The 20,808-nt window shown below is 48.4% G+C and overlaps 1 protein-coding gene across 5 annotated transcripts; it reads right to left on the bottom strand.

Moving 5' to 3' along the window:
- Positions 1 to 20,808, bottom strand: IP6K2 (inositol hexakisphosphate kinase 2). Of its 5 annotated transcripts, XM_036030360.1 has the most exons (8): positions 18,385 to 18,403; positions 17,481 to 17,484; positions 9,422 to 9,753; positions 7,595 to 7,663; positions 7,255 to 7,477; positions 6,221 to 6,396; positions 1,212 to 1,387; positions 1 to 772 (listed from the first exon to the last, which is right to left on the bottom strand). In XM_036030360.1, the coding sequence occupies exons 3-8, from the start codon at positions 9,621 to 9,623 to the stop codon at positions 272 to 274; spliced, it is 1,347 nt and encodes a 448-aa protein (XP_035886253.1). In that variant the 5' UTR covers positions 9,624 to 9,753; positions 17,481 to 17,484; positions 18,385 to 18,403; the 3' UTR covers positions 1 to 271. The 5 variants fall into 5 exon arrangements, with proteins under 5 accessions (XP_035886253.1, XP_035886251.1, XP_035886254.1 ...); XM_036030358.1 differs by lacking the exons at positions 17,481 to 17,484; positions 18,385 to 18,403 and adding an exon at positions 20,657 to 20,764; XM_036030361.1 differs by lacking the exons at positions 17,481 to 17,484; positions 18,385 to 18,403 and adding an exon at positions 20,575 to 20,596.

Below are 20,808 nucleotides of genomic sequence, written 5' to 3'. Positions count from 1 at the left end.
TACAATTAACAAAAGGATTTGTATTAGAACATTTACACTCAGGGAAGAAAGAGGTATCTGCATCATCAAATGTGGAATGTTGAAGAAACAGTTAAAATAAATAAAGACTCCAAGCGTGGCTGGGGCTGGCCCAGGCTGGGACTCACAGAGGCCTCTGAACATCAGCTCCAGGCTGCAGAGGCCACACTGCCAGGCCGTACTGGCCACCTCCCCGACACAGCACAGCTGTGCCTGGGACACAGAGAGTCAAGTGCTGTTGCAGCCAGCAAGCTCACTCCCCACTTTCCTCATTTATCTCTGTGACAATGTCTATCAGGCTCTGGAGCCCGAAGATATAGCCAGCATCCTGGCCCTCGTGCACCACACTGTCCTCGCCATACAGCCTGCAGGTGGTGTGTGCAAAGTCGATCATGCGCACGTCCACTGAGCTGGCACCGATGGGCTTGAAGGCATAGGCACCAGCAGACTCGTCGGCTGACTCCTCTGACAGGTCCTCCAAGTCCTCAGCATCTGAGTCCAGGGCCACCTCAGGCCGCTCCTTGCCATCATAGATGACTAGCAGGGAGCTTGAGTAGAAGCGGTAAGACTCCTGTCGCTCCAACACGGCCTTGAGCTCAGTCAGCTTCTTAAGCACTGGGCCCAGGAGCTCGCGGCGCAGGTACCGCCCATTGTGGAAGAACTGGTAGAGCGCCTCCTTAAAGCCCTGCACAGACAGCTTCCGGCCGTGGTACTTGTTCATGAACATGAGCTGCCCACTGCCCGCCTGGTATACCTGTGGGAGGAAGACCAACAAGTCAGATGCTGCAGCCACCTCAAAGCCCAGACCCCGGGGAGTGGTTTGCAGTAACTGACAGCCCTGGATCAGATCCTTTGACTTGCTGACTCACAGGAGACATTGTCCTCTCCAGTCCACACTCAGTCAGGACCCAGCCCTCTGACTCGGGTTTCCCCAGCTGCCTGTTCAGTATATGGTTGGTGGAGAGGACCTAACCCTCTTGCCTTTCTCTCTCCTGTGTCTGGACCCTGGACTCCACCAGCCAGGCCAGCCCCAAAGGGGATCACCCAGGCAGGCGTGGTTTCTTTTCAAATCAGAAGTGCTCGATTTAGTCAAATCTGGTATCTTTTTGGGAAAAGAGGACTATGCCAGGGTGGGGGACGTCGCAGCTACTGGGTGACCCAGCCAGCCCACACCACACCCCCCCTCCTCTCACCTGCATGCCACACACGCGCACACCGATGACCGCAGATGTGCTCTGCTGGCATTTTCGGATCTGGTTGGCTGCCTTCTCCTCTGAAGCGTCATCACCATGCTGGCGTGTGCCCATCTTGAGGTCCAGGACACAAGGCATCTCATACCGGGAGGTCAGGTTCTCCAGTAAGATAAATTCTGAGTGGTTAAGGAAAACCCCCCTCTAAAAGAGGTGCTGCTGCTGCACGGGTCCTTGGCACTCCCAGGGTATAATGCCTGCACAGTGCCCAGCGCAACACAAGACCAAAGAGGGTCCCATCAGGCCTGCCATCTCCCATAAGGAGCCCAAGGCTGACTGCAGGCTAAAAGGCATCTTCAGTTCTCGTCAGGGAACCTGCCTGAGAACAGCCTGGGTCTGGACTCAACACAGGCCTTAAATATGAACTAGGGCCCTGGCCGAGCCCTGGTCAGAGCTTGTCCCAATATGTGAGGTTGCAGGTTTGATCCCCTATCAGAGCACATACAAGAATCAACAAATGAATGCATGAGTAAGTGGAACGAAGCAATGTCTCTCTCTCTAAAAATCAATAAATAAAAATAAAAAAAAAATGAACTGGAGACATCAGTATGAACTCATCAAGAGGGCTCTCTTTAAATGTGTTATTTCCCAGCTGCATGCACTATACAGGTCTAGAAACAATGACCAGATGTTTGAGCACCCCTAGCTCCAGACCAGCACCCCTAGAGTAGGGACTGTTAAAACTGTGGCCCCCTACTCATCGTTGTATATATAACCTGTAAGCTAAGAATGGTTCTTACAATTTTAAGAGTTCAAAAAAAAATATATAAAATATGTCGTGGCACGTGGAAATGGAATCCAAACCTCAGTGACCATGGACAGTTTTACTGGAATACAGTCGTCCTCATTGTCTAGGACTGCTTTCATGCTACAAGGCCAGAGTGTGGCTTGCAAAGCCTAAAATGTCTACTTTCTGGCCCTTTACGGAAAAGGTTTGCACCCCCTGCCTTAAGAGGAATAACTAAGTTCACATCTGGAGCAGGAAACCTACATGACCTGGACACCCTTCCATCCGGGAAGGGAAAAGGCAGACCTCTACCACAGACTGCTGTGATTACGCAGGAGCTTATTTAAAACGTCTCCCGCTGTTTGCTCCCAGTCAAGGTGGCACGCAGGAGCTGTTTCTCTCTCACAGTCATGTCTCTCTCCCCCGCTGCTTCTCCAAAATCTATGTAACATACCCTCGGGTGAGGATAAAAATACAAACCCTGGCCAGGTGGCTCAACTGGCTGGAACACTGCCCCGTACACCAAAGGGTTGCGCGTTCAATCTCCAGTCTGGGCACATACCTAGGTCAGGGTTAGAGCCCCGGGCCGGGTGTGTAGAGGAGGCAACCAACTGGTGTTTTTCTCTCATCAACATTCTCATTCATGTTCTCTCCCTCCCCTCCCCTCCCCCCCCCTTCCTCTCTAAAATCAATAACAACATATCCTTGGGTAAGGATTTTTTTTACAGTCTTGCTCTGCCTGGCATGGCTCGGTGGACTGAACATGGACCTGCACACTGAAAGGAAGCTAGTCTGGCCCCCGTCAGGGCCACGCCTGGGCTGCAGGCCAGGTGCCCAGGTGGGAGCAAACAAAAGGTAACCTAGCTGCATCTCTCCTACACTGATGTTTCTCTTCCTCCCTCCCTCCCTCTCTAAAATAAGTAAAATTTGCCCAGTTGGTGTGACTCAGTGGATTGAGTGCAGGCCTGTGAACCAAAGGGCTGGTGTTTGATTCCCAGTCAGGCCACATGCCTGAGTTGCGGGCCAGGCCCCCAACAGGGGGCATGTGAGAGGTAACCCACACATCAGTGTTTCTCTCCGTCTCATTCTCCCTCCTGTTTCCTCTCTAAAATAAAATCTTTTAAAAAATAAGTATATTAAAAAAATAAATAAGTAAATACATAAATAAAAGGTCTTCCACTGGCCAAACATGAGACAATTTGAGCACCAACAAAGATAAACGCAATGTCAAATATGTTTAAATTCACAGATTCGTAATGATGCTAAACAAACAAATGAAAAACAAAAAACAAAACACTGGTCACCCTAGCAGGGTAGCTCAGTTAGGGTATCTTGACATGCCAAGGTTGCAGGTTCAATCCCCAGGTAGGGAACATACAAGAATCAACCAAAGAATGCATCAATGAGTGGAACAAGGCAATGTTTCTCTCTCTCTCAAAATCAATCAAAAACAAAAACAAAAACCCTCACTGGTCACTTATGGAGGATATTAAGAAACCTATCCATTACTCCAAATACATATGTGGCAAGTAAAGAAAAGGTTTAACGTGACTCTCCTTCCTGGATAAACTATACCTCAGGGTAAGCACACAGCTGAGGAGGAAAAGTTTGTTTTGAACACATATTCAAGAAATGCTTCCTCCTCTGTGCCGCCGTGTTGCCTTGGGACACTGGGCCTCTCCAGACCCTTCTCACTGCTGCCACCTGAGTGAGAGGTAGTGGGACAGTTGCCCCAGAATGGTGTCAGGGGCCTTGAAGCCAGAATGTGTTGGATTTGATGTCCAAGCCCAGAGGTTTTCCACTGTGGCAAGGTTTTGGGACATGCACGGTGGTTTCCAACGTGGCGGGTGCCTCAATGCTCCTCCATATTCAAAACACCGACCCAGTGCCTTGTCTACAAGCTTCGACTCCTCCTCAGACACTGCAATACCATTAACACCCAGCGGCAGCGCAAGGGACCCGCCCGTGCCCTGTTCCAGGAACACCTGAATTGTGTAATATGTTGTCACTCGTGCTCTCCTTGCTCCAAGTCGGGTTTGATCAAGCGCCTCCTTTCGAGGAGACTCAAATTACCTGTTAAGCATAACAAACACGTAAGACCCAACCCACTGTTGGGAATCAGCCCATTAATGGCAGGACCTGCGCCACAGTTAACAGGTCAGTCTGCTTGTTCCCCACGGGCAGGCGGCTGAAGAGCAACCACCAGCGTCTCAAAATGTTTCTGGGTTTGCAGACTATTCACTATTACTCTGTCACTTGACCCAATAATGACACCCATCAAAAGGTCAGAGCAACGCCAGATAATCGAGGACAATCCCAGAGATGATGTAAACTTGGCGCGGGCGGCAGTCTTCCCTTTGAGATGTGTTCCGAGAAGAGTTTTTCTTTCCTTTTTCCCCCACTAACTGGGGCAATGAGGTGAGATTCTCTCGCAACACCAACTGAGAGGAAGTTCTCGTGCAGACCACCGAGTAGGAAGCGTGAGAGCACGAGGCTTGCGATGGCAGGTGAAATGCTGAGCAGTGCACTGGACCGAACACTGACTTAGTATGTCCTCCTGCTCACCAGTGTCAGGACACGGCTCACCAACAGCGGTCGGACACTGTCTCCACTTCCCCAGTGAACTTGCAAACTAACTACTGGATGGGGTCGCTTCATGCTGAGTTGCTGTGCTTGCCAATTAACGTGTATGAAAAATTTTTCTTTATAGTAGGATTCTAGCTAATGAGCAAAGGAATGACAAAATTAGAAAATCGCTGAATGAAAAAAAAATATATCAAAGGCAATGACAACACAAAAGAGAAAGACAAACCGAACAGCATGTCCTGATGGTCATGAACAACACCATCTCTGAGAGGCCCTGATTCCCACCCCCCAAAATTTAACCCGAATCTGATCGCGCCTGTAGATCAAATAATCAACTTAATGGAAACAGAGGAGACAGAGCAACACGTAAAAGACACCAGAGGAACGTAATCAGTAAAATTCAGATAGTGGGAAACTCTAGAAGACCCAGTGTCTTTGGCAAGAAGTTTCCAAGAATTAAAAAGAAAAAAAAAGAAGGGTATTTAAAACGACTTAAAACATGTCAACCAAGTGGAACACGTGCGTCTCATCTGGGTCTCCATCCCAAGACACTATGGATAACAACACACTGCCTCCGACAGCTCAGCCGGCAGAGCGGAGGACTGTGGGTGAATAAAAACGTACTTCTGAGGCATTTAGGAGACTGTGGACAGAAACTAAGGGCTTCATACTAGGGAATTACTGTCCACTTTCAAGGTGTAACAATTGTGTCAACGTTTTAAAATATCCTTATCTTTCAGAGATGCGCGCTAAGCGTACAGAGTGAAACATTACACCCGAGACCGGCCTCCGGAACAGCTTGGCGGTGGGGTGTGGCGTGTGTGTGACGGTCGTGACACGAGACTGGTTATGTCCTGGCTCAGCCACTGAATCTGGGAGACTGGCATTTAAAGATTCTACCCAGTCTACTTTTAACAGGTTTAAATTTTTCCTCAATAAAATGTTAAAAATAAATAAAACACCCCTGCCTGCCTAGTGTGGCTCAGTGGGCTGAGTGCCGGCCTGTGAACCAAAGGGTCGCTGGTTCAATTCCCTGTCAGGGCACACGCCTGGGTTGCAGGCTGGGTCCCGTTGGGGGTATGGGAGAGGCAACTGACAGATGTCTCTCTCACACATCAATGTTTCTCTCCCTTTCTCCCTCCCTTCTCTGTAAGAATGAATAAAATCATAAATAAATCACACTCAATTCTGAGGAACCCCCCCCCCATAATATCAAAAAAATTCTGTAACATAGCTTAATGGGTAAAAAGGGGAGAAAAAAGGACCCTGTGCTTTCTTCACATGCCCGCCTGGTCAGTCCCCCCACCCTGGCTGGCCCTTGGCAGGTATGCACCCTTGGGGACTCCCCCAGGAGTCTGAAACATGAACCCGCCCCTTGCACTCTAGGCTAGAAGATCCCTGATGCGGGCTGGCCCCTTCACGAGAAGCCACTCACCCCAGAGACCCTCACCCCCCTGCCCCACCACCTGCACTCCCAGACTAGCCCTGGCCCCGAGAAGAGTGAAGTCTGCCCACGGCTACCACACAGCAGTGTCCTGGCTCAACCGCGACCGAAAACTCCCAACCCTTCTCTCCAGGCTCCGTGGGGCGCCTTGCCCCGCCCTCCGCAAGGCGAAGGTGTCCCGTGAACAAAGGATACTGTACTGGTTCCGATGTTTTGCGTTCTCCTTCATTCTCTGTAACTGCTGCTGGTGACACTTCACGCTCCAGGGGTTATAGTGTTTAAGCTGGGAACTCACGTTCCCCTTTTTCTCTACATTGTAGTATAAGACTTCAGATTTCTTTAGCCATTCGAATTCTTCTCCTAACTTATGGCTATAAAGAGATAAGGAGCCAATAAATCACAGTATCTTATCAAAATTCCGGGCCAAAGAAGCACAAAGAAACTTTCTAGAGTGACAGGAAGTTTGATATCTTGATGTGGTGGTTTCATTGTACACATCAGACACTTTAAATGGGTATATTTCATTGTACACATGTCACTGTATGCATATTATACCTCAAGAAAGTTAATTTTTTAAAAAATTAAAAAGCCAGTTCACTGTTTACCTAACACAAGGAGAACCTACGATGAAAGAACAGCCTTTGCCTGCTGCCCAGCCCTACAGGGCAGCCTGCATTGCCCTCTTCCACTAGGCAGTGACCCCGCCGGCTTCCGGTTCACCCAGGTTCCCTGACCAGGGAAATCTGAGCTGAAATTCCAGGGTTTCAGGTCAGCCTACTGAGCTACATTATATATCCACCCTTCAACTTACATTTTTACAAGCTCTGCCAAGGCGTGGCACGTGGAAGGCCCTGCCTAGACGGACTCCTGAGTCTCGGGGATGCCCGGCAGCCCGTGTTGTCCCCCTGTGGTCAGTGAGCAACCTGAACCAGATGGCTGTCTCGGTCACTGCTACACCCCCAGGATGCAGCACGGGGCCCGGCACAGAAGGAACGAGTGACTGAAATTCTTTTACAGCTGTCACTACAGCTGTGTACCCAAAACGGTATAATTTAATGCAGAGTCGGTTAAAGAAAAGCTGGGCATGCTATGAGGAAAGCTGGCCACTGAGTGAAAAGGCACCTACGAAGGCCACTGAATGAGTCCTTAGGGTCCAGGGCACTGAGCTGTAGCTAAGATCCCCGATACCTCCCTCCCCGAGAGCCAGGTTCCCATCAGTTCACACCCACCTCTTCATCTTCTCCTCCTTCCGGTGCTGCCGCACCCAGTCCTTGGGGCTCTTTTCTGTTTCTAGGACATGGTGTTTTTTGTTTGTCCACCTTAGGAGCTTACTTTTTGGCTCACAGTCTGAATTGTCTACACTGTCCAGAGTTCCATGGTCCCCTTTTAGGGGATATGCTATTAAACACAAGTTCCTGTCTTCGTCTTCTTCGAAGCGCGCAGATACCACACCTGGAAAGGGGGTGAGCAGCAGAGAGGACTTTTAATGCCACAGAAGCAGAGAGAACGTTTAATTCCACATGTGTTATAAATTACATGATTGTAACATGTGTGGCATTTTTTTCTTACCCTGTTCCTTAGTCTCTATGTTGCCAGAGGCCCCAAACTCATCTGCAAACCTAACAAATATCAAAACAGCTAGAAAAGATGACACCATACAAGACAAGTGATTAGGGAGCAAACACGGCCCAGAGTCTTCCTCCCTGATGCACTCAACAAGGCAAGAGCCAAAGAATTACAAGACACATTTTTCCATCATTGAAAATGTTTATTAATTTTTATGTAATTCTTCTAGTCCTAAGAGAGATGCAAAAACATTTGCTCTTTATATCTTGTGGGGAATTTTATGCCCTAAACAGAAACACTGATGGCGTCAAGGCTTACTTTAAAGCAGAACCTGACCACAGAGAATACAGGTTTCCCTGAGGGGTAGGGGGCATTCAAGGGTAAAGGGAGACTGGGCAAGCAAAACAAAATAAAGGAGCAAACAAAACAAACCACACAGCACAACAGACACCCTAGCAAAGGCTTCTTGCAGCACCACCTTTCTGGCGGGCGCCCCAAGCCTTTTTGTCCTTCTCAAATGTTACTTTATTGGTCTCTTGAGGTCCCAAGTCACAAAAGAACAAAATAAACACAAGGCGAACAGGGCTGGGAGCAGGACGCGTGGTGGCCTTGGAAGCAGCTCTCTCCCCATTCGGTCTCTAGCACCTGCCATGTGTAATTTAGTCAGTCTTTGAGGAGGGGTTTGTCAAGTGGCAGCATTTCAGCAGGTGCCGACGAGCGCCTTACAACCGACTGGCTGAACACCTTTCCTCCCAGACCTCTCGGGCCCAGGATCAATCTGCTCGCCGCCCGCCTGCTGCAGGGGAATGCGTGCTCAGAGAGAGACGACACTTCTGAGGTGGTCCCCGGCTCTGGGCGCAGAGGAGCCGGGGTGGGAAATTCAGGGGACCACACTTCCCTGTGTCCATGGGAAAAGAACCAGGGGGAAAAGGGGGGCAGGGGCGGCCAGCTAACAAGGGGCCTTTGGCTTTGTCCTGGAAAAAACAACAGAGAAGGACCAAGTGAGGGCCCCCCAACTCCCCACCCCCCATCCCCACCGCAACACACATGCATATTCAGAATACAGAGAGAGGCACCCAGTACATTCTGTCTTCAAAGAGTATGTTTCAACAGTCCCAGAAGAAACTAAGTTGTTCAAGAGTCTTTTGTATAACCAGGAAACGCAAATTTGAATTCATTTCCTTAATGGATTCTCTCTTGATTTACAAAGGATGCCCACCTCCCCGGGAAAGACCACACCAGGCTGGTGGCTGTGGATACCCCCCATAATGCATTACAAAAAAGAAAGAGACACCACGTGTGAATAAGGTCGTAACATAGCCATTTCTGGGACATTCCGTAATAGCAATGGGCTTCAGCTACTCGGCACGGGCCTCCCACTCCTGCATTCCATCTGACTCGGCCCTGCTCCCAAGCCTGCCTAATCACCGGGGCTTCTGGCTTTCTGGAGGACAGAAAGCAGGCAGCAAATATCCTGGGCAAAACCCTCCCAAAGGCTTCCCTCGCTGTCCCCCGTGGGGTCTATGGATTACTGTGATCAAGAGACACTTGAACATAAAACACAACTACACTTCCACCAAAAACCAAAAATGAACTCAAAACAATCCACAAAACAACAGAGAATTGAGCAATCTTACCAGGGCTTGAAAACTGAGGGTGTGAGGTGCTGGGCTCAGGGCCAAGAGGAGGAGGAGGAGGGAAAACACACAGTGAGTGGGAGGGGGTGAGGGCTCCCAGGATGGCTGCCTCGGAAGGTCACAATGCCTTGCATGCCTGGCTCACCTCTCCTCGCCAGGCGCTGGTGACCTGCACCAGCAGCTTGGGGCTCACCTTTATACTGGGGAGTGAATTTGCGCATCTCAGCTGGGAGAGTCTCGTAGAACTGGTGCTCCCTCGGGATCAGGGGCTTGCACAGAGTTGTCTCGTTGAAGTGGAGCACACAGGAATGCCCCCCAACCTGGTGGACGAAGGGCTCCAGCAGGACGCCCTTGGCGCGGGGCTCCACCTCCATGGCCCTGAACGCTGGGCTCATCCTCCAAGCACAGGCAGCAGGGAGAAGGGGGAGGCGTCAGAGTCCAGCGGCCAGCGAGGTCTCCGTCTGTCCCCCGTCCCTGCGTCGGTATGTCTGGCCTCCACTCCTCTGTCGCGCAGGTCAGGACGCTCTGCCAGAGGCAAACAGTGACAGGAGTTGGAAGCGGCTGGGAACCACCTTAGAGTATATCCCTCCTTCAGCAGCAAAACAGACTGAGCTCACCCAGGGCACAGGCCCACTTCGCCCACTCCAGCCCCGCCTCCACCCGCAGAAACAAAGAGTCAGGGCTCTTGCGGGGCGGGGCCGGACACCAACAAGCAGGGACTGGCTCCAGGTGCCTAAACAGCCCCTGCCTTAGACAGCCACGGAGAGCGAGACGCAATCTCAAACCTAATATTTGGATTAAATCTTACTATTTCCTAATAAAATTCTTCAACTTAAGGTAATAGATGTCCAAGTCTCTTCACATTTTTAGAAGAGTTTTAGGTTCACAGCAAAATTAAGATTTCCCATTAACTTACCTGCTTCCATATGCCTAGCCTCCCCCAGTACCAATGTCCCCACCAGTACAGTGCATTTGTTACAAATGATGATGAATCCACACGATCAGTTTACCTCGGGGTTTACTCTTGATCATTACTTATGTTTTTATGAAATCCATTTAAAGGGAAAACCTGCTTACACACCATCCAGTTCAGATTTACTCGCCCCCACCCCAGGATGCCCACAAACACTAGCCCTGCTTGCCGAAGGCCAAAGACATGCCTCATTAACCTTATTAGCAGTGGAGATTGGACCTAGCATTAATAATTAACGTCTGTATCTAAAAACAGATCAAGGTCAACTCCCTTTAAAAAAATACACAGCATTCTAGGTCACTGGCTAGTTTTATCATTTCTATCCTGCTCTCCAAATCTGGGGCACACCTTTATTTTTTTTAATTTTTTAAAAAGATTTTACTCATTTATGGTTAGACAGGGGGCAGGAGGAAGAAAGAGAGGTAGAGAAACAGCAACGTGTGGTTGCCTCTCACATGCACCTCCCCACTGGGAACGTGGCTTGCAACCCACGCATGTGCCCTGACTGGGAATCAACCGGCAACCCTCTAGTTCACAGGCCAGTGCTCAGGCCACTGAGCCACAGCAGCCAGGGCTGGGGCACACCTTTAGACCAAAGCTGCTCTCCTGGGGGATCACAGTTTTCTCCCATTCTGAGTTCCGGGGCCCTCCACCTGACTCTGCACTCCCGAACACACTGGATCTCAGCAAAGCATGCCTATATACAATTGTTAACCGTTTCAGGGCGCATCAAGCTAGTTTCCTGTTTTCTGTCTGTAATTTGTGGACTACATAGTCACTGCTAGTCCTGCTTGCAGGGCTTGGGCCACGCTTCACTATCTGTACAGTGTTTCTCACTGGGAATTCCTCTGGTTCCCAACATGCCACCTGAGACGGTGGTGGTGAAGATGGTCGGAGGGAGATGTGCCCACTGATGGAGATGGAACGTATTAGGTTACGTGCCAGGTTCAATGCAGGAACATACTTCACTTAGTCCTCATGATGCTTTCTAAGAGGCAGAAACTACTCTCTGTTGCAAACAATGAACCTGACTTGGGGAGGTGAAGACTAATCCAGAGCAAGGGACAAGAAGCCACAGCTCCCAAATGAACCTCGGTCTGCTGGACGTTCCCACACGGCTGCTGTTGTAGGGCTCAGAGTCTCTGCCTCGGTGTGCACTCCCACACACTTGGGAGATCACTTCGTTTGCCCTATGCAAGTCCTTTCACCATATATTTATAAAACACAGTCATCAACCACTTAACAACAAGGGTACGTTCTGAGAAATGCATCATCAGTTGTTTTTTTCATGGACTGAACACCAGCGTGCACCTACACAAACCTAGATACATGGTATAGCCTATCGCTCCTAGGTACCAGCCTGTACTGAGTGTTACTGTACAAAACAACATGAGATTAAATCAAGCACAAGAAAAACTGATGCAATCAAGAGGCGCAGTAAACACAAGGTGTATTACGCTGCTGCCAGCATACCACACATACTTTTTACAGCAAACCTTTGTTTTTTTAATAATTAGAAAGAGTACACTCTGAAGTAATAATAGTAAATACATAAACCAGTGCTCTGACTGGTATGGCTCAGTGGGTTCAGTGTTGTCCCACAAGCTGAAAGGTTGCCAGTTCAATTCCTGATCAGGGCCCGGCCAAGGCACATGCCTGATTTCAGGTCAGGTCCCTGGTTGGGGGCGTTCAATAGGCAATTGATTTCTCTTGCACAATGATGCTTCTCTCCCTCTCCTCCTCCCTCCCTCTAAAAATAAATAAAATCTTTAAAATATAAACCAGTGACACAGTTGCTTATCACCACTATCACGTACTAGGCACTATACGTAACTGTGCCATACTTTCATACAGCCGGCAGTGCCACAGACATGTGAGTAATGTGTTGTGCTACAACGTCAACATAGTCGTTAGGTAACAGGAATTTTCAGCTCTATTATAACCTTATGGGACAGCCATGCTATACCTGGTTCACTGTTGACTGAACCAAAATGTCGTTATTGTGGCACATGACTACAGCCTTTTTTAACAAGTTTAAACTGGTGTTCATGTCCTCCTTTCAGAGAGAACCAACTGCGGGCCCTAACTGGACTCAAGAATTAGAAATCAATAAGCTTCTCTGTATGCAAAGAGCAGAAAACCAAAGCTCCTGATTTCTTGCCTGGCCCTGCCTTCTCAGGATCAGAGAAGCTCGCTGGAGGGTATGTGCTAAGAAGAGTCCCAAGAGACAACACAGGCAATCAGCTCTAGAACATTCCAGACATTCCAGACTCTCTCCATAAGGTGGAGCTCTGAGATGCTGGGCCACACAAGCCCCATTCTCTAGGTCTACGGAGCCCAGTTCACAGTCATCTAACTGAAGAGGCCTCTTGAGTAGAAGCAATGCCAAAAGAAACCTACTGACTGACTCATGGTCAGCCTTCTAGTGCCCAAGCACAAACCAGGTACCATAATGATTAAATTCTGAAAGTACAAGACACTCCTCATGGGCCAGGCTTTAGAAACATAATCCAAATCTTTCATAAAAATGTGTAAAACTGCTTTTGTTATCTGAGCTATGCTAACAATACAAATCCCATTCCAGCTGTGTTCAAGATTCCTAAATGTATTCAATTAAACAGAAAAATCTCTTTCCAGGCATCTCTTCTCCATTCCCATCTCCAATGACAAATCTAAAACAAAAACTAGTCCCTCATGGCAGCTCCCTCTGGGGGCAGCACACCCTCACAGGTATGCCCGGAGGCTGAAGGGCCTGGTTAGGGTCCCTACCTACTCCTCCCAGGTCCCCACTGTGATCATTAGCTGCTGGGTATGATGTGGCACTTTGCCACACTCCCCTCAGCACCCAACTCTGGCAGTCCACAGGGCACTGATCCCTGGAGAAGAATCATTATCTTGAGCAGAGAAGCAAGAAAAATAAGGCTCATTCTCACCTCAGCCAAGTCTGATGACAGAGGAAACTCACAAATGTCAAGCAAAATTATCCTGTAGTGAGGTGGGGCCGGATTGTGGTCCCAGATATGTGACTTAATTACTTGGACAAGTCTCCAAGTCCCTGGCTCCTTTTAAGTTTTATCACCTGTTTTCTGGTCTGTAAAATAGAGAGGGGAGGCCTAGAGTATAATCTCTATTTTGTGGGCTGTGTTATCAAATTAATTTTTTAAACAAGAAGGGGAAAAAAATGAAAAATAAGTCATGTAAGAACTAAAAAAAAAAAAAGGAAAAACAAGTAACTATCAATGCACTGCACATAATAAGGTGAGTCGTTTTGTAATTCTTTTGTTTCAGTTATGCTCAATCTTCCAACATGAACACAAGTGTGACTTCACTAGGACATGTTTCTCACACTTGGGAGTGCAGACCAAGAAGCAGGGTTCTGCGGTCCGTGCCCTCAGATCCTGTCCCTGTAGGAAAATGAAGGACTGACTTCCCTAGTAGCCTCAAAGGAAAAGTACCCAAAGCACCTGCTCTGTTTCACCCCCTTCTCTCTCCCTCTCTCTGTTCCACAGCAGTCTGAGCAGCAGGACCTCTGAATGGTTCCCAAAAGGGAGGTCTAAAGCTCAGTTTCCCAAGAATCCCGGAGTAGTAATGGTTACTGCAAAGTCCATGAAATGAATGGACACTGTACCTAGGAAGACAGGGAACACCATAAAACGCTGGCTTCAGATTTAGTGTCTATTTTAGGTTCCTGTATTGCCTCACACATTTGTCCATGAAACCAGGAACAGTGCGGGAACACAGAGCAGGGTTCATCCTGGGCAAGGACACAGCTTTCCCTCACAGCCCACATCCTTGAATCTATCATACTGGTTTAAGAAATCTGCTGGAAACAATACCCATTATTCTTAACTTTTAAAATACTACAAATAAAACAGCCACGACTCATGAGAGCCTCTGGGCCCTTACCTCACACATCTAGAATTCAGTTAATGAGGCTACAAACGGGACCCGCTGGGGCAGCTTACTCTCTCTGCCTGACGACAAGCCCCAAGTTCAGGCAGCCACAGGGGACGGTGTGGGGCGCACTAGCCCAAGGGAGAAACAGCCCTTTCCACCCACACCCCCGCTATCTGAGCTCTCCCCGAACCCCTGGGCCACGCCTGGCGTCTGCACACACCCACACACACCACGCGAGTCCACCACAGGGGTCAGTCACTGGAGCTCTCAGACCACTGGGAGAAATACAAAGATACAACCGCTTTGGAAAACAGTTGGGCAGTTTCTCATAAAGTTAAGCATATACTTGTTGTATGACCCAGCAACCTTACTCATAGGTATTTACCTAAGAGAAATAAAGACAAATGTCTACACAAAGACTTGTACACAACTGTTCATAGCAGCGCTATTCACAAGAGCCAAAAGGAAACACCCAAATGTTATCAAATAGGTGAACAAATAAACAAATTGCAGTGTATCTGTACAATGGAATGGAACATTCACGAAAAATAATGTATTGATACATGTAAACAAAGATCTGACACAAAAGCATTATGTTAACTGGAAGAAGTCACAAAGGATACATTGCATAATTACATCTATATAAAATTCTATAAAAAAGCAAAACTATAGTATCATATATTCAGCTGCCAGGGGACAGAATAGGATTGGCTGCAAAGGGGCCCAGGTGAGATTTTAGGCATAATGAATATATTCTACGCTGTCACTGGGACAGTGATTATATGAGTGCGTAATTTGTCAAAACTCATCAAATTATATCCTTAAAAATCAATGAATATTATTGTATAGAAATTATACTCCAATAAAGGGATTACATTTTATTTACACATTTTTGAATTTACAAAACTTTCGTAACTACACATTTTTTTTTAATTTAAATGTATTTTTAGAGAGGGGAAGGGAGGGAGAAGAGGGGAAAGAAACATCAATGTGCAAGAGAAACATCAATTGGTTGCCTCTCACACCCCCCCAACTGGGGAGGACCTGGCCCGCAAGCCAGGCTTGTGCCCTGACCAGGAATTAAACTGGAGACCTCTGGTTTGCAGGCCAGCACCGAATCCCCTGAGCCACACCAGCCAGGGCACATTTAAACAGTCACTTTCTTACCTAATTATTTATTTTCTTTAAAAAAAAACTTTTTAAAATTCCCACTCAAAGATATATTTTTATTCTATTTTATTTAATATTTCGTGTATTTATTTTTAGAGAGAGGGGAAGGGAGGGAGAAAGAGTGGGAAACATCAGTGTGCGGGACAGATCAGTTGCCTCTCTCACGCCCTTAACCAGGGACTCGGCACACAACTCAGGCATGCTCCCTGACTGGGAATTCGGTTCGCAGGCCAGCAACCAATCCACTGAGCCACACCAGCCACAGCTGTTTACTGATTTTAGAAAGGAAGGGGTGGGGGAGAGAGACATCGATCAGTTGCCTCTCATATGTGCCCTGACCAGGATTTGAACCCACAATCGAATGGTGAATGGGAAAATGCTCCAACTATAGCCAACCGGCCAGGGCCTTACCTAATTGTTTTCATAATTGTTAACTTCTTTTGTTTAAAAATGACATTTAAAATTATAAATTATAGACTGTATTTATATAACATTATATAAACTTCAGGTACCACAAAACCTGGATCTGCCTGTACTAAGCAGTAAGGTCATTGCTCCCTTCTCTTCAGTTTTTTGTATGTTCCAAACTTCCTGAAATAGTCTCAAACTTGCAGCATGTGTTATCTTTTAATTAGGAAGACATTAGGGGGGAAAAAGAGAATTTACTGAAAACTAAAACAGGAAAACCCAGATCTGCTTCGCTCTTGGAGATTTCAAACCCTTCCACAAAAATCACTGATCTTACCTGTGATGCATGCTCAGAGCTCCACTCCATGATGGAGACTCTGGGACCCGTACCACACGTAAACAAGTGAGGATAACAACCCCAGCACACCCTGGCCCTAAGGCGTATACCAGGTGCCAGGAAGTCAGTGGAAGACGAGACCAATTCCGCAGCCTTCAATGATAACAGGGCACAACCAAGCCAAACAGGAGAGCTGCCATTTATGGAGAGAACCTGACGCTCACAACAGCCCTCTGGAGCAGACACTGTATGATTACCTCCCTTACAAAAGGGTGCACCGTGGCACTGCGACGTCACCACATCACCTGGGCCTCACCGCAAAAAGCACAGGTACCTGAGATGAAAGAGTCACTGCCAAGAATGCTGGACTCATAGCCCTACCCTCAAAGGAACTGCAGCCCGGCTGGCCGGCCACCATGCCGCAGCAGGCGCTGGCTCTGCCACAGCAGCAGGGCCAGTGAGACAAGACACCAAAGCCCTGCGTCTACCTGACGCGGACGCCTGCGGTCTTCAGGCCTGAGAGCAGAACTGTTTCATGAAAATAGTAACTCGGATCCTTCCTCCAACGCTGAGAGACGAAGAAAGCAGCAAATTCTGTTCCAAAAATCTGAACAAGCTTTTCCGTATGGGAAGAGCAGTCTCCTGGATTGCCTCTCCTCTCCAGAGCCACCGGTGCGACCACACTGCCCCGCCTCTGCCTCCTCGGACCAGAGCTCTGGAATGACAGCCTAGGGGCCCCCAGATGGAGCGGTGCGGGGAGAAGACACTTTCAGCTACTTAGAAATAAATGCTTTCATCAGAGTTACAGTACTAGAATTACAGTTTTAGCAATTTAAAAGCCTTTTCTAGCTAAAACTGTAGCACTACTCCCTTAAGGAAATCTAAATTAGTAATTCTAAGGTTTCACATGTCCTCTTTATCAGAATATCAGATTTTTTTTTAAAATAAAAAGCTACATGTATTCCACACACACAAGAATTTTCAGTCCTCCTTAAAAAAGGGTAAATCTCCATCTTCAGTCTCTTTCTCCTTGGTGTAATGTACGAATCCCACCACTGGCAAGAAACCCACACAACAGGAACACACGGAAGTGAGACTAGGGCTGAAATCTGAGGCTCCATCTACGCGGTGCATTCCTTCCTGGAGTCACAGCTCTCTCATGTGTCAATAAGTGAAACCCCCTGAGCTTCAGGCAAGATTACATGCTCCTTGCCTGTGGTCAATATTTACCAATGCTCATCTCTCAGACAGTTCCCAAACCAGATGACACATGAACTCACCCTCTGAAAGAAAGGATGACAAAAATGAGTCAGGCCTCATGCGCTGGCAGCCACGGAACCAGGCAGCCTTGACCTGCCCAGGCTAGCCCCTGAGTGTGGCACCTGCCGCTGGAGGGATAAAGGTGTACCCTGCACTTGCCAGATCCCGTGCCCAGGGGACACAACTTCCTCTGGGACCTCACAACACCTCACTCAGGTAAATTCTCCTCTAGAAGGTCTACAAAACAACCCAGGCTCCCGGCACTCATCTGGCAGCTCTTACCACCCAACCACTCTGAGCAGGCAGCACCCCTCCACACGCAGCCAGGAGAAGAACCAGATACGAAGTGGGGACACTCCTGGCACTGCCAGGTCACAGCACTGTGTCTATCACAGGGACCACTGGCCAATTTTTTTCATGAGTTGAGATTTCTTTCCAAAATAAAGTACAGTAAAATACTGACAAATTCTTTGGGGAAATCAAGTTCAATTGTACCCATAGCTCTGAAGCAAATCGCCTGGCTTCTGATAAGGACAGTGTCTTCAGTCTATCAAGAGCACATCTGAGGACTGCAGGGAGGGCCGAAGGGGCACTTCCACTTTTGACATCTACCACGCCATTCCCTTTCTTTGGCTCCGTACAAGGAGCTTAAGGTATTTTCAAAGTAAAAACACTTTTTGAGAGTGAGATAAGTCACTCCTGGGAGCGAGGGAGCCTGCTCCTTTCTATCCCAGCCCTCACCTGCCCCACACCTGGCTACTTGCATCAGTTTTGGGGGCCCAGTTCCTCAGCTGCCAGCTGGCATCCCTGCAAGGTCCACTTTTCCAAATGCCCCAGACCCCTGCACCCAGGGCTTAGAGTCCTCCCCTGACTCCCAATGTAGGCAAAGCATCTGAATCAACCCGTCACGTCCTCAAGCCCTGGAGGGTGGTGGTGTGTCTCTCCCGGAAGCTCCAGGGTAAGTTCTACAAAGGGCAAGGGCAGCTCAAAGGACCTGAGGAGGAGACTCTTGTGTTCTCATACTCACATAAGGACAGAGGACAAGAAAAACCCAAACCCTGAACAGAGGGTAAGCAACCAACTCAGCGGCCTCTCCCTCAGGAGTACTCACGAGAACATGGAAGGACATCTTCCACTGCCTATATGAAAACCTCTATTCATAAGAGCAGAATTGAGAATGTTCAATAGTCCCAGCCCCTGTGGCTCTCAGTTGGTTGGACATCGTCTCTCCAACTGAAAAGGTCACCAGTTCGATTCCCAGTCAAAGCACAGGCCTGCGTTGTGGGGTTTGGTCCCAGTCCGGGGTGTATGACAGACAATCAATTGATATTTTTCTTTTCCTCCCGCCCCCTATCTCTAAAAATAGATAAAACTAAGTTTTAAAAAATGTCATCATGTAAGAGTAATCATCTACTTATTTCCTACTATGCAAGAATATGTTCGATTTGTTTAAGGTGATTATCTCACTCAGTAAAACACTTAAAGGACATATTCTTCCCAAGTGCATCCTCTTTATGAGACAAACAATGGAAAATTTTCACCTCCACAAGCTAACCTCAGGGAGGCTCAGGCTCACTGTGGTTGCCTAGATACTGATGACAACCCCCGTGCATACAGAAAGCTCTGGTACCTTCTGCAAGGGAGCCCAGTCGGGTTTGTCAGTCAGCACTGTTCCTCACACATCCCACTGCTCTGACAGACACAGGGCTGGCACAGGTATACACTGAACTTGCCTGCCACTTTCTTTGTTTTTAATTTTTAAAAGATTTTTATTTATTCATTTTTAGAGAGAGGGGAAGGGAGAAAGAGAGGGAGAGAAACATCAGTGTGTGGTTGCCTCTCGTGTGCCCCCTACTGGGGACCTGGCCTGCAACCCAGGCAAGTGCCCTGACTGGGAACCGAACTGGCCACCCTTTGGTTTGCAACCCGAGCTCAACCCACTGAGCCACACCAGCCAGGGCTTGTCCGTCACTTTCCATGTCTTGAAGCACAAAGTAAGTCAATTACATCTGCTAAACTGATTTTTACAATTATAATAATTCTAGGCCTAGTTCCCATCCACTTGATTTCTAATAATTTCTGTGAATTCCACTCTAAAATCACAAGGCAGGTAAACCAACTGGAGTAATGGTTAACAGCTCAAATGATTTTTTCTCCAAAGAAAAAGTTACTAAGCGATCAACTGGCCTACTATGTAAATATGATACCCAGTTTCTAATTCTGATAGTGGCTACAGTTAAAACAATGCCACCCTGAAACTTTCTTTAAATACTTAACACCAGGTTACAGGATGCAATTACACAAATTCCCCAGCAACAACCGTAAATAAGCATCTTAGTTCACTTAAAATGTTACCCTGCTAAAAAGGCAAGTACAGCAAATACTTTAAATACCAGAATTCATCAAAATTACAGTAATCACGGTGCTTTATAAACCCTACCATCAAACGGGTTATCGGCAACATTTTTGTTACCACTTCTCAAAAGTTTCAGTACTTTTTTTTAAAACTATTCTTCCAAATGATTTTATTTCATTCTTGTTCTAGGTACGTGTTCTACCAACATGTTTTTATTTCAAGCAGCGACTACTTCTCTTTCCCCTGGCATTGGAGAGCTCTAGATTTTACCGGCTTCTGGACTTTATTTTCACAACACAGCGCTCATTGATCTGCCAGGGCCGCTTTCTTCGTGAGACCGAACCGTAAAACGAAACAAATCACCAGCAGGCAGAAAACAAACATTGGGTAATGCAGTGTGGCAGAAACCAAAGCTCCCGGTGACCCACTTCGGGCCTGTTTTGGGTAACAAGGTTAGGTGTGCAGATCGCCCGGCCGGACGGCGCGACACCAGCTGACGCGCCCCAGGGCCGTCCGACACCCAAAATGGCTGCGCATCTGCCCGCCCCAGGTAGCAGCACCTGCGGCGCTGGCGGACCCCTCCACCCGAACACTCAAGGGAACCCCCCCCTCGATAACCCGGGAGATCGGGGACGCCCACGTCCTGGGGAGACCCCCCCCCCCAATGACCCGGGAGGTCTCCCTCCCCCAAGGACCCGAGGGGACTTCAATGACCTAGGCAGATCCTGAACCCCGCGAATAACCGGGAGACCGCCTCCCCCCACCCCCGGGACCAGGGAAGACACTGCCCCTCAAAGCCAGGGTCGGTCTTCTCTCCCAATAACCTGGAGACGTAGTCTCGCCAGGGACCCGCGGAAATGCGGCCCCCCAAAAAGATCCTGGGCATCTCCCAGCCACCGCCCCCCGACCATAATAACAAGAGCCCCTCCCCAAGGGGCCAGAGACCTCGCTCCACAAGAGCCGGGAGGAGCCCTCCCTCAAAGCGCCCGGGGCGACGAAACCAGAAGCTCGGAAACCCGGGCGTTACCTGCGGCCACAGCCCTGGCCTGCTGTGCTTCTGTCCTATTGTTTCTCTCCCATCAAGATGGCGGCGGCCTCGCCGAACCCCGCCCCCCACGCCTCACTCCCGACGACTTTCGCCATTGGCTCGCACTGGGAGCCCGACGGGCGGATTGGGTA

The sequence above is a fragment of the Phyllostomus discolor genome, chromosome 7, assembly GCF_004126475.2.
Source record: "Phyllostomus discolor isolate MPI-MPIP mPhyDis1 chromosome 7, mPhyDis1.pri.v3, whole genome shotgun sequence".
In the NCBI taxonomy this organism is placed as follows: domain Eukaryota; kingdom Metazoa; phylum Chordata; class Mammalia; order Chiroptera; family Phyllostomidae; genus Phyllostomus; species Phyllostomus discolor.
Note: the sequence above shows the minus strand (reverse complement) of the source record. Positions and strands in the feature narration are given on the sequence as shown.

What these genes read in the sequence shown, in the direction of transcription:
- IP6K2 (XM_036030358.1), bottom strand. Translation starts at nt 9,623, where the DNA reads ATGAGCCCAGCGTTCAGGGCCATGGAGGTGGAGCCCCGCGCCAAGGGC. An exon ending in ATTCACTCCCCAGTATAAAG is followed by an intron (nt 7,664 to 9,421) that starts GTGAGCCCCAAG and finishes CATCTTTTCTAG; the next exon opens with CTGTTTTGATATTTGTTAGG. An exon ending in TGCGCGTGTGTGGCATGCAG is followed by an intron (nt 773 to 1,211) that starts GTGAGAGGAGGG and finishes TTCCTCCCACAG; the next exon opens with GTATACCAGGCGGGCAGTGG.